Below are 14,163 nucleotides of genomic sequence, written 5' to 3'. Positions count from 1 at the left end.
ACCCTCACAGTTGCCCAACGTTTCTTACTTTCACACACATCTGTTATCTGGGAAATTCCTAGTACTTAAAAGTTTGGCAATACTAGAAAAAAAATGCCTAGAGTTTGCTTTGTTTCCTCTTCCCTTTGTTCCTCCCAACCTTCTCCAAACCAAGCACTAGAAGATATAATGTAGCAGACATCATAATTTCTACCATTGCTTTACTAAGAAGCTGTAGATCTCTGAACTGAAACAAAGATGTGATTCAAGGGTGTGGCTTTGCTTTCTGGGGACATTTTGTTGTTTCCTTACTTTTGAGAGACCAATCTACCAGCTTTATGGGCCATTTAACCTGATTTATATTCAAGACATGGTAACTTGTTGTCCAATATATGTGAAGGATGGCATTTCTGGTGAGATTTACTAAGTTAAGATAAACTACTAAACACGCTTAGACAGGAATGTAGTATTGGTAGTGCTTGAAGAAATTCCACTAATTTGTGGGCCGTAGCTAGCTTTGCATGAAAGCAAAGCAGGGTTTGCTGGGGAAGAAAAAGGGTTTATGGCTCAAAAAGAACATGGCTTAATAAAGAACATCTGGTCTAGCCTCCCACAACGCTGATCAAAAAAAGCTTCAAATAACTTTCTAAAAATATAGTGCAACTAAAACAGAACTTGCAGGCAGCAGTGCTGACAGGCCCAAAATGATGCAGATTCCACAACGTCCCTAGACAAATCAATCCCCCCACTAGAGGGGAATTATCCTCATTAATAAGTGTTCTGTATTTTATTCTACATCTGATCCTCAACCTCCACCTTCTTGACGTCGTTTTTACAAATCAGATTAAGAGGGTATTGTCTACTAGAAATCTTTCCCACACAAACTGTTGAGCCACAAATACTTAACCTCTATATCCTTTGCTCGGTATCTCAGAAAGCTATGTTTTCCACACATGTACATTCTTTTGGGCATTTCCTCTGCTGCTCTTTAAGTACACTTTAAAAATAGATTAGATTTCTATTACTGGGTCTCAGAAATGCAGACACTTCTCAATGAAATCATGGACCAGAATTATTCCATATTGAGTTCAACAGCCAAACAATATATCTCATTTAACAATGAACAAAAATAGTTTGAGTTTAAATTATGTTTTTATATGATAACTATCAAGACTGAAAATGTACTTCACCAGCTATAAAAGAAATGTGGATTTGCCAAAGGTGAAGAAAGTTTCCTACACCTCCCACAAAGATTACTCTGTTACCTAGCACTGCCACCTGTGCTTAGGAAAGACAGAGAAAAGTAACCTTTACTCTGCCACCAAAATAACTTCTACAGTGGCTAAAGGATTTCCAAGCAATCCAAACATTAATTTTCTTGCAAAAAAATGTTTACCTTGAACCACAACTCACTTTATGACACTGAGAGTTTTGTGAAGAATGACTAGCAAACCACACAAGCCCCTTCCTATTATACTCCAGTTTGATGACACAGTTAAGCCTCTGATTGTTAATCCATTTCTGCTCTGAACCTCTAGATCACAAAGTAAATCTCCCATTTCTAAAAATGAACATATACTAACAGCTGCCCCTACCATAGCTTCAACAATCTAACAGCATACAACTGTTTCTTAAAAAATTGTCCAAGTATATTTGCCACTGAAGAAATGGAAGCGATGACCTTGAAAAGGCCATGGTTCCTTCATACCTCATAGTAAGAGAAGTAAACAAGACTAATAGACTGGCTTGCATGTTAGCCTGCAAGTCTACCTACTGAAAATCAACTTCATCTAAAAAAACCATGGAAGTGAATAATTTCTTTCCTCTGAGACTCTAACAGCAAATACACATGGATGTAACTCATATGTCAGGTTAATACATGTGAGAGTCCAGAACTGGAATTAATATGACCTAAAGAACAAAAAAGGAAGGCAGAGTGGGGAGAAGTGAGGAGGCAGTGGGAGTAATAAGAGAGAGAATAGCAGCTCAAGTCAAAAAACATTTATGTATTTAGGAAACAGACTGTGCTTTGACACATTGCCAAATTAAATCATTCCTGCAAGTGACATAAATAAGACAGGCAGATTTCATCACGACAAAGAAGCCTCACTTCTAAAATAGTAGAGTTATCTATTCTTAAGAGAATTTTCAGTAGGTTTATGATAGTACCCAAGAAATCACTGCAGAAAATATCTGCTGTATCTTGAGAATTCAATGACGACTACATAACATATATTAACTGGATTTTCTTAGTCACTTGAAGCCATCTTTTTAATTACCTTAGAAATAATTAATGAAACCCAAGGGTCTGCAGACCTCAAATGAAAGCAATTTTTCTTAGTGCAACAGTTTACTAAACAGAAGTGAAATATGTCTACCTTCATTACCATCAAAAACTCTTAGCAAAGGTCTATATACAAACTGTCAACTTCCCACTCCCTATCCTACATACTTCTTGATCTTTTCCATCTCACTTCCTTACTGTCACTAGAAAGAAGTCCCTAAAATTCCCTCTACAAATAGAAGAGAACTAATACCAATTTATATCATGGTTCCAGTATCCTAAAGACCTGCCCTATTCTCATCTGCTAATAAAGATGAACAGGGTGATACTAAGATATGCTGCTCTCATTAAAACATGCCCAGAAGACACAATGGACAGACTTTTGACGGTCTTGTGTTACTAAATACACTCATTTGAGTGAACAAAGGGTTCTATTAAACAGTATTACAGACATTTGCAGACAAGCTAACCATTTATTTTAGCACAGTAGACTATTACCACCTACCTGGTTTTCTCTTACACCTTGAATCATTTTTTAAAAAAATGCAAAGTAGCACAATTGAATCTGAGGCAATGACTTCTCCTCCTTTACTTACCTCTGCAGGTCTACTATTTCATTGTTTAATGTATCAAGTTCTTTAATTGCAGAAAAATCTGCTACAGAATTCTGTCCTTGAGTATTCTGAAAGAAAACAAAGAAATGCTGTTAGTTTATAGTTCATGCTATCCTACAACTACGAGTTTCCATTTACTTAACGTCTTTATAAGAAGACAGTGACTGTAAAACAGATTATTTGTTTCAAAAAAAAGTAAACATAAATGACTAGAGAACAAAAGTCAGGAAGAAGACAAAAGGAAAATGTGGAGCTATTAGCTACAAGTACAAATTCTTTCCAGGCCTCCTCCTCGCCTCAGTTAAAGAAATTCTGCTCACTAATGCCAGCACCACACTTGTAGCTCAATCGCATTTTCAACTGTTCAGGAGAACTGGTACAAGAGAGAAACATAAAAGCCGACATTTTTGCTTTGATATACAAGTTTACAAAGACAGAAGTTAGAACTACTTGCTGCCATTACACTGTGACATGCATGCAAACGATGCTTCAAGTTTTTAGCTCAAAACAGTAATAAGAGTAAATTCCTCTCAAATTTTTTTAAGAAGAAAGTGCACTAAGTTTACTATGAGGGTGACGGAGCAGTAGAACAGGCTGCCCAGAGGGGTTGTGGAGTCTGCTTCCTTAGAGGTCTTCAAGACCCGCCTGGACATATTCCTATGCAACCTGATCTAGGTGACCCTGCTTCTGCAGGGGGTTTGGACTAGATGATCTCTAAAGGTCCCTTCCAACCCTACTATTCTATGTTTCTATGATTCTATGGCACAAGTGCAATCTGGAGACTACAAATGGTTCTAGGTAAAGAAACACAGTAAGCAAGCACTAGACTGCTGCTGTATCCAATTCAAGGGACCTGCATTCAGGCCCTAAAAGTCAAACTAAGAAGCTACACTATGGTGGTAATAGAATTCTGTAAGGAAACCAAACATTACGCAACAGCAATATACATACATTTGCATTCTGAACATCTGCCAAGAAGGATCACAAGTTAACTTTCTCTACTTTAAAACAAAATAGATCACCATTATACTTACTAATATTTCTTCTACTACCTTTATATTGTTCAATTCACAAGATGAAGCCCAGTTTTTGAGGTTGTTTTTACAATGTAACCCATGTCACTCCAAGAAAACCCCCCAAAAAAATCCCTATTTCTGCCTACTGCATTTATCTTTTGGGTTCATTTTGTAAGCTATAACCTTGGACAAACAGATTCTTTCATATCAACAAGATAAAAAGGAAAAAGTTCAAAATGAGCTGATGGTTCAGCCAAATCTAGTAAAACAAACTCTTGGAAAGGATTTACAGAACTAACTAAAACCTAACTTACCTTATTTCACAATATTCTTACTCTTATCACATTAGTAATGAAAAACAAAAATAAACAAGAAAAATCATACTGATGTATTTGAAAGCTCTATAAAAACAATTTACACACAAAGAACAGCAGTAGCCATGTCATCCAATGTGTTTTAAACATTAAATTTTCTGCAACATAATCGAGTCATGCGTATTAGTCCTAATAACTGTCAACTGTCACAAAGGGTTACAACTCTGTCATCACTTCCCCAGCAGTTTCAATCTAGTAAGATACAGCATTTTCTCTTTCAAGTTTAAGCAGCACATGTTACCAACAGGTAACTGCCACAGATGTCTGGGTTCAAGGAACAAAACCTTGGGGTTCTTCCAGACGAGCAACAGTGGAAATTGGCAATAATTTGAGAACACAACTGTAACACTGTCATACGGTGACACTTCAAAGTGCTTTTCTATTTCAATGATTACGTAAGAGTCTTAGAAGGATGTTCATTATTAAACCAACAGACAGTAAATATTAGAAAAGCAAAGATTCTCTAACCTTGAGAAAGCAGAGTTAACAAACTGACAGAATAATAAGGATGAAAAGCAGAGTGGTGCAGAATGGAAAAAACAGTCCAAACTAGAAAAGAGACATAGAAAGGAAAGCAAACATACAAAAAAGATTAGTAGAGTTGCAAATAAAGCAATTACTTTTTAAAAACAGAATGTAAAAATAAATTAGATACTAGTTACAGAAACTCAAAAGTAGTACTAGATTTTGAGTTTCAATTTTTCAGGTGCAAATTTTTCATTCTGTTTAAGAAAGTTGTAGAATTAGGTCAATGTTTTGCACAACCAAGAAAAGGTAGCTCACATCAGACTTGATGATGTGTAAAACAAGTAAGAATTTGTTGATGACCTCTACCATCCCGAGAAATACAACGAACTGCTGAGGTACAAACCACTGCTGGATTTAGATAGATGGCAATCAACAGACTGTGAAGACATTTAAACTATCTGTGAAGTACAAAATGGAGGGCCATTTACTTTTAAAACTTTAAATACGTAATTCCAAACTTCATTTAGTTCACATTGTTCCTAGACTTCTTAAGAGATCAATGTTAAAAAGGCAACTGTGAACATATTAGGAGAAAAACATTGAACTTGTGCATGCAATTTCAGAGGAAAACTAAAATTTCTTTAGCTAGGCAGCAGAAGGATTGTTCTTTCCAAATAGAAAATAATGCTTTCTCAACATAAGATCTCTCTGCTTGGTTGGCAGGCGTAATAAATGACAGCTTCATTCTGAAACATGGATGAAACCGTTGTCAATTCTTTGCACCTAGGACTTGTTTTCTTCCTGATATTATGATAAATTTAAGGTATGCCAGTATTTGAGGTGCTTCTTGAGTAGCCTTTAAAATAAACATTTTTTTACTTGTGATTTATACTAAAACTGTCAAATCCATCCTTACCTTCTGTAAAATGACACCCCTGTCTGAAGGTGGAATCATCTCTGGAGTCAGAGCCTGAGGTGGATCAATGCCTTTTGTTAACTTCTGATTAATTAAATAGAAAGCCAAAGCAAACTGCTCCTTTGAAAGCTTTCCACAGTCCTTTGTGTCACAGAGAGCCCTGTAAAGAGACACAAACCAAATCCTCATTTCTCCAAGTACAGTTCTGTATATTGTACTTGCTGCCATTTAAAAATGTGAAAATCATTAGTGTGTATCTCCTTCTGCAACAATGCAATGCAGAAGGAAGGCATGGTAGTAAACAGGAAGCATTAAATGCACACAACCATTTTCTATTTGCATTTTAAGGTTACAGTAAGTTCTGATCTACCTGAGTGCAAGTAACTGAAGCTCCTTTTCAACTAAAGAACTTTCCACAGCCAACACAAGTTTATCTAAGTTTTCCTGTATTTCCTAAATCAGAGATTGCTTGGGGAAAAAAGAAAAACAGAGGGCATTGCTACTGGCTGTACTGAAAAAGAAGTAAGTTTTGGAATGAGATGGGCCATAAGTCTCACATGCTAAGAATTTTATATAGATAATTCTCTTTACCAGTATAAGGATAGTATCACAGCAACACTGTGACCTTGTACATATACTGATTTAGCTGAAGAGCTGTATTTGTTTGTAACAATCTGTGTTCAGGCACTTTACACTCTCCCATAAGACACAAATACCATAAAGCTGTTTTCCCCTCACTTCAGTCCAAAAGCAGAAGTAAGTTACCACTGCTTATCCAGAGGCCATGCTATCATATACAAACCCAATTTCACTTTCCAGAAATGTCAACACAGCATTTAGCAAGAAAAGTGCTAGGAAGGAGTGAGAACCATGCCATCATCTAAACAGCTATAATGAAAAAAAAAAAAACAAACCCCTACCAGATATGTGCAAGAAGAGCAGAAGGCAGTCCTGTCTTCAAGAATAGTTCTCTGGCTTCCACACCTGACACAAATCCATCCATGTCCTTGTCAGTTTTCACAAAGATCTCATCATACTTAATTTTGTCTGCAGGCGACACAACCCACTGAAGTGGGGTGGGGACAGAAGGGGAAAAACAAAAACAAACAAAACCACAATACTAAGATACAGGCAGTTCTGTTTTCAGATAGCTACTTTCAGAGTTACATAATTCAAAGACTGCAGCACAGATTTAAAAAGAGTTATAGGTGCCTAGTTCACAAAGCAGTTTTAACCTCCAAAACAGAGACGCCCAGAGATCCATGAGCAACTCCAAAAGCAGAAGCCTAAGTACTTACATCAGTGAAGCACCAAAGCTGGTTGGTACTGCTCTGCCTATGCATTAAAAGTACTCCCTGGAGCCCAGATCTCCTCTCAGCATGGGGTTGTGCCCTTGTCACTGTGCTCAGTCACATTCCTGCTTACTGATTGGGTCTATCAATTATATTCCTCTTTACACAGTTGGAGAGCTTTAGCTGGAGGGACTGAAGAACTGCTCAAGCCCAGACTGTTAATAGTTGGCACACTGTAAATTGCAGAATCTACCCCTGATCAAGGTCAAGACAGGAATTAGAGATACTTACCTTACTTCAGCAATTTTTCCAAACACTAAGCTACTATAAAGATGTTTGGGGTTTTTTGATTGAAAATGGCTTCAAGTGCATGGTTATGAATGCTAATTAATATCAGCGTATCAGGACACTAAACAGATGAATCCCAAATAGTGCTGTACACAAAACATACACTGAAACACTCATCCAGAAGGGCACTGCCTTCTAACACGACAGCAACACTTATCAGTCAAGTAAATTGTCAGATGAAAGCCTTGGCACCTCCAGAATTAAGATATCGGTTTCTTACTGATTATTCAAATATAGGTACCCAAAGTCCAAGCAGCATCTTATGCATTGTTACAGTTCTATACTTCACATCCCTTGCTCAGTTTTTTCTTATTTTGAACAAAAAAGCTATAAGCTACTTAGAAAGACATTTTCCCAAATCATGGATTCTAAAATGAGCAGGGTTAAATAAGGTGCTTGATGGAGGCACCAAGCTTAATGGAAACATTCAGAATAAAGCTCAAGTGTTTAGATGGATAAACCAGACCTTTTGTTTCGTTCTCCTATTGCTTTGTTCATCTGTTTCATTAGACTTCTTCAAATTGTGGGCATGTCTACCCCAATCTGTTTTAAGAATTTGTCTATATTAAATCAGTTTTCAGACAGAAGTCTTATGTTCTGCAGGTGTGCACTGTGACTACATTTTTAATTGTTTTCTTAATATTCAGACCTCTGGGTTGAGCCTGATGCCTTGAAACCATTTATTTTTTAAATACTTCAAAACCTTTACCAAATAAAATTCTTTTATCAGATCGTTTATATCTAAGACCTCTAGAAAAAACAGAACAAGATAAATTTCATACCTCTACCTGTTTTTCTCTTCAGCCTCCTCAAATTCATCAACCAATGAACAGGGCAAGAAGGACACTAAACATCTGTATCAAGATTCTTCACACAGGCGGTCTCTAAAGCACAGCATAAGCAGAAAACTTCTAAACCCAAGTAACTTCAGAACTATACCTGTGTTAATGGTGTTTTGGCAGCTAAAATGCCCACAGGTGGCAAGGACTGATGAGACTCTTTGGTAGACGTTGAAGATGGGATTAATGGCATTGCTCCTGGAACACTAACCGGTTTTCTCTTAGATGGTGGCACCAAAGCTGCAGGCAAGGACATTGGCACTGGTTCTTTCTCCAAAGCACAGTACACCAAAAACATGGCCTGAAAACAAGGTGTGTGGATGTAAATATAGATAAGAATTTTTTATATATATAACAGATAGAAAATAAATAACTTCGTAGTATTTTTCCATTATATTCCTCCTTTACAAGCTCCTCAACTGAATTGCATCTTTTCACCTTCTTACCTGTGTTTTTTATTACTACTTCCTTCTGAGGTTCAATGCTTAGCAAATGTTCAGTATCTTTTAGAACACTAAAATGATTCTCCTAAATATTACCAAGCTTGTACCATCAGTCAAATTTCATTTGAGAGAACACTTCAAGCAATTTTAGTGTATTCAGAGTTTTTGCAGCCATTGTTTCACTTCTTTTGTTGAGGTTGTATATTTTAGTGGTAACTGCTGTTCAAGATTAATTTCATCTTAAAGAAGTTTTACAATACTTTACAGGTCATCAATTTATCTCAAACATTTCTCTAGAACATAACAATCCTTTGATCTCAAACCTAAAAGTCGAAAATATTACAGCACAAACACAGGAAATCAAATATAGTAACAGTTAACTAATAAATCTTAAAGGAATTGGTTTCAAAAGAAACTGAAGCATATAGGTACCTGAGGATGATGAGAACAATACTCATAGTAATTTTCTGCACTTTTATCATTTCTCAAAAATACACACGACAACAGAAAAAGAGAAATTCATTGTCTTTATATTACAAAGAAACAAAGCAACACAAATTCTTGGCAATTAAACAGGTATTTTTAATTTTCTTTTTATAATTTTGACTATAAACAGATGAGTAAAAGTTTAGTTTGCTGAATGAAAGGCTGACTCTAGTCCCAGCTAAAGATGGAAAAGTCACATTACTTTTTCAAGATTCCCACAATGCAGAATGCAGTTAAGATAGTTTGTCAGCTTTTCCAAACCTTTAAAGTTAAGTTTGATATCTCTTTATGTAAGATGAAACCCTTTCCTTCAGAAGGAATGCATAAATTCCTTTCTCCCCAATTCACTTACGTTGAACACCAGCTGAAAGTTTTGATAATAAGTTGTTGCATAGTTACTCTTGCATTCAAGACTTATATAGTCTTCAAAAGCAAGAGCCTCCCACTCTCTTCTCACTTGCCATTTCTTCAGGAAAGTGAAACTTAAGAAACAAGGTAAGAAGTGGTAAGTAAATCCCGGCATTAATGTTAAAATTCTCCCTTGCTACTAACTTTTCAAGAGTTTATACATAATTTCTTTAAAATTTTCCTGAAGGGTATCTTGAGGCATTTAAGTACTATAAACACTGAACGTTAAGGTAAAACTTACTCAGTGAAAACACCCGGTCTCTCTTGGGACAGCACAGCATAGGTAAAAGTTTTAAATGGCTTGTTTAGCCCACACAAAAAGTTACTGCTGTATATTGAAACACATTCACCAAACTGACAGAAGCATTAAAACTTGATTAAGGTTTTTGATTAAAGGCAATAAATTAAAAACACAAACAGTCAAAAATTGACACACAGTGCATCTATTTTAAATCCCTTGCCATTAGGCTTTCAAAATGCCTAGAGGCTGAAGATACTTACAACTGCAAATTCATCTCGATCCAACATTCCATCACGGTCAATATCACTCAATTCCCACACCTACCAACAAAAAGCAGAACATTTGCCTGAACTGCAACAGTTTCCTATTTAAAACCTCATTAAAACCAAATGTGAGAACAGCCTCCCTCCACCATATCCTAAGTCATATTAATGGCATTAATTTTCAGTTAACATACATTCATATAAACCATGCAAAAGAAGAGATTCTTAAGTTGGAGACAGAATGCACTAAGGGCACTTTGCCCTAAACCAAGTGTTAGAGAGTGTGCAACTGATACACTCAGTAAGAAGGGATCTATCAAAATAATTTTTAACAGTTAACAGTTACATATGTGAGGCCACTCTGACAGGACAGCATTTAATGGTTAGGCTCCTTAATACAAATCTTCAATTTCAAAGACAGATACTGCTGAGTGTAGCACAGTTCTTATTTGTGAATTAACAGTTAAGAAGAAAGATATTCTTACTCGTCCTAAGATATCCACTGGGAGTTTTGAGTTAAGGAGCACAGGTTTCACCTTATCACCTGACAACAGTCCATTCACAGGATTTAGGCTGTCAAAAATAGCATCATACTTGGCCTTGTCTTCCAGCTGTGGTGCAAGAATAAAAATGTTACTTATGGAAACAGTCACATTCATAGCCTAAGAAGCAGAATCCCAATTATAGACTGGACATAAAGGGTAATTTATCATACTTTATAAACTATAGCTACCAGTAGCATTTTATGTTTCTCAGATTTATGTTTTCATGCAAATCACATGATCCTTCTGGGTAACAGATCCTTCTGGGATCTGGGTAACCCAGATCCTTCTGAGTCTTTAGCTCACCTTAACAGCCCATGGCACATCACTTGATGCTGTTCCACTGAGTAGCAGAGGACTACTAGTATCAGTCTAAAGAAAAACAGGAAAAAAAACAACCCCTATGTTAACAGACATGGTTCTAACCTTAAAAACCACTGTTTTATTTGAGAAGGTGCCTAGAACTGTGTTTTAGACATCATACCTTAGTTAAGGATACCAAAAGTTACAGTAAGAAATTTTAACGTTTCCTTCCATTAAGGACAACACTAATAGGACAAATACCATATACATATATTCAATACACAATTTTATATTCAAATCCCCACTAGAACATATAGCACCTTATTCTTATTCCACATTGCTTAATTTTCTCATTGTAGAACCCTGTTGCCCTACAGGATCACTTGCAGAAGCATTTGGTATTTATATCAGATCTTCCTAATTGTTTACTTAAAAGCAGTTCTTATTGAGTTGATAAGTTCAATTAAAAAAGAAATCTTACAAATCTTGGTGGAGGAACAGGCAAATTAAGACTACTCAGGGAAACATCCAATCCATTCTGTGCACATGCTACAAGTCGTAAAGCCACAAAAAATTCCTACAGGAAAAATGAAATTTTAAAGGATTTATTATATGAGAATATTCATTGTTCAAAAGAATTCAGAGCTTTTCCAGTATTGCTATATATACACAAAGGTTTACAAAAGCAGGTCACAAAGTGACAGAAGGCAGCAGTCAGTAACCATCGGGTCCCTCCAGTAAGGCAAAGTTTGCAATTACTAGCTCCAAGCATTTAGTAACTTCCTGGCTAGGGTAGTCAGTTCTCAGCACTCAGTTCTTCTATGGCAGAACAGTGAAAATTTAAGGTAGCAATTACAGCTGTTTGTCTTAGAGGAACTGAGTTCATCTCAAAGGCGAGAGCTGATGAAGAGAGGGGAAGAAAGGTTCAGCACGTGAGAAAAACAAACCAAAAGAAGTCTGGAAAAATAAGTCATTTTGTAGATGCCACAAGCTCCGCCTTTCCCTGCCATGGGATGAAGCAGCTAGCTCTCCACGGGCCATTATTTAAGTATCTGTACTTCAAACCAAGCAGCAATGCACGTTAGAGTTTTTCAGAAGCACCACTGATATGCAAGTCTGACTGCAACGCTGCTCATCCCTGAAACTTTGGAAGAACAACTCCAAGTAGAATGTGCTGTTGTGAAACAAATAAGAATTTTAAGATTCTACTAGAATTCTCATTCCTCAACTATTTCCTCCAAGATTAAGAGGAAAAGCCACCTTTGTAGTAAATAGCAGCTGATTAAGCTGCAAATTACTTTGCAGTATATTGTATTACACAGCAGCCTGACTCATGACTCCAAGAAAAAGTGATGGGGTAGCTGAAGGCTGCTTAATTTATTGTAGCTTACACTGAATTGGGAAATACACCTCTAGTTCCAATTATAAAAATCTAGAGGAAAAAAAAAGCTAAAAACTGTTCTCCTGAATCAGAAATCTTTACTTTTACCTTATTTCAAGGCTTGCTAATAGTAACCTCATATATCATATAAATAATCATACCTGTTTGTTCAAGATACCTTTGCCATCAGTATCAGCCAAATCCCATATCTAAAACAAAAATAATAGACAAATTGTTCCACAGCACTGAGAGGAAGCTGGCAAGTTCTCACTCCATTTACCAATGCATTCTTGGATGAAAGTTCAGCTCTTAACTTTCACGATAGCACTTATTTGTGGTGACAGATTTAAATATTGTTTTAATTTCCACCACAAGCTGCATGCACAGTAGAATAAGCAAGGATCCTCAAGCTATTGAACAGCACATTTGAAAACACATTAGTGAAGATCCTGTAGTATCATTAAGTATTTAAATTTACACAGGATATTAACTGAAGCGAAAGACAAGATAATTAATTGTTACTAAATACCTTTCCAAGCACCAAATCTGTCAATCCAGACTTTTTGAGGAAAACAGCTGCATCTGAGGCTAACACTCTTCCTGCATTAGTAGAATCAACCTGAGGGGAGAAAAAACAACCTCATGTGACAAACTAACTTTTGAATTGGTGCAATTTCTTCACACAGGCTCTCAAAAAGCTACTAAAGAATGCTCAAGTTAACATAGTGACTTTGAAAACAATCTTCAGAGTTGTTTTTTTTTAAATAAAAGCTCCCTTTCATTAAAAATCGTATTACATTAGAAGTAAGACATTTTTAACTAGCTACCCTAGATTGAATATTAATAGACAGGCTTTGGAAGTTGATATCTTAAACTAACATTGACAAATTTAAGATATATTATGAACATTTATTTAAGCATCATATCTATGCACATATATCTAGGTATCTCTCACGCTCTCAGTGTGTTTCACAATGTTCCAGAAAAATACATTACTATACACAGTCTGTATGGGAGAAATGTCCATATTATAAGCAAAAAATTGCCAAGACACTGCAGCAAATCCCCTTTTCATGTAGTGAAGTTGACCTTGCATATAAGCACAGTGATCTTGGCATCCAGTCAGGAAATCTCCAGCCTAGAACTTTTCTACTCTTTCAGGAAAGTCACAGAATAACACATTATCAGCTATGTTTATTTTTTTATTTCCCCAACCTAGAGGAAGGTGACTCTAAAGGATTTAAGCAGCATTCTTATTTAACCCAACATGGATGCAGTTTCTTCTCGTACAACTAACTACCTGAATTTTAGGGATTTTTAAGTCCTGGTTTTAATTTCTTCACAAATTGCTGAGGCTTGTGTGCTGGGATAGAGGTACTTAATAAACATTAAAACATTGCAGAAACTTGGCTCATATTTGGTTACTATACCAAGAAGATTGCTGACACTTGCCAGTTACACCAGCTTGGTAAAGCTTTTTCTCTTACATGCAAAATGCAGATTTCATAGGTCTTTCAGCCAGTAGCTCTCTTGTTGCAAGTTGTCCTTTGAAGGGACAGAAATAATTAAAAGTCACAGACATACATGTGATGTCATTAGGTCACAAGGTAACAGTGAGAGCTACTTCAGTGCCTGATCCATCAACAATTCAGCAGCAGCTGGAGCATACTGCTTACCTGCTACACTGCATCACCTAATTAAGTAATTTCCTACTACTTTATCACACATATTTAAATCTATCATTTAACCTTGCCTTGTTTTAGTGCTTTATCACATGTATTTGTGTATCCTTTAACCTCAACCTGTTTTGAGACAGTTGACAGAAGATCTTTTGTTTGAAAGAAGTGTCCCTACTGGAAGGACAACATTTCCATTGCATTCTACGTACAAAGTCCGGTTTTTACACCCATTTCACAACACACAATTTGCCAGATGAATTATTTTATGTTTGTGATAGAACTGAAAG

At 36.3% G+C, this 14,163-nt stretch overlaps 1 protein-coding gene across 6 annotated transcripts in view; it reads right to left on the bottom strand.

Moving 5' to 3' along the window:
• The window catches only part of EPS15 (epidermal growth factor receptor pathway substrate 15), a 63,014-nt gene that overhangs the window by 23,878 nt on the left and 24,973 nt on the right, over positions 1 to 14,163 (bottom strand). For all 6 annotated transcript variants that reach the window (XM_062003257.1, XM_062003255.1, XM_062003258.1 and 3 more), the window contains 10 exons: positions 12,727 to 12,816; positions 12,359 to 12,406; positions 11,298 to 11,393; positions 10,820 to 10,885; positions 10,457 to 10,582; positions 9,969 to 10,028; positions 8,231 to 8,431; positions 6,572 to 6,717; positions 5,652 to 5,811; positions 2,860 to 2,945 (listed from right to left, as the gene is read on the bottom strand). In XM_062003257.1, coding sequence (XP_061859241.1) covers positions 2,860 to 2,945; positions 5,652 to 5,811; positions 6,572 to 6,717; positions 8,231 to 8,431; positions 9,969 to 10,028; positions 10,457 to 10,582; positions 10,820 to 10,885; positions 11,298 to 11,393; positions 12,359 to 12,406; positions 12,727 to 12,816 — 1,079 coding nt within the window. The remainder of the gene's footprint in view (positions 1 to 2,859; positions 2,946 to 5,651; positions 5,812 to 6,571; positions 6,718 to 8,230; positions 8,432 to 9,968; positions 10,029 to 10,456; positions 10,583 to 10,819; positions 10,886 to 11,297; positions 11,394 to 12,358; positions 12,407 to 12,726; positions 12,817 to 14,163) is intronic.

This window comes from Colius striatus, chromosome 10 (genome assembly GCF_028858725.1).
Source record: "Colius striatus isolate bColStr4 chromosome 10, bColStr4.1.hap1, whole genome shotgun sequence".
Classification (NCBI taxonomy): Eukaryota; Metazoa; Chordata; class Aves; order Coliiformes; family Coliidae; genus Colius; species Colius striatus.
The sequence above is the reverse complement of the archived record's forward strand: the minus strand, read 5'-3'. Positions and strand labels throughout refer to the sequence as shown.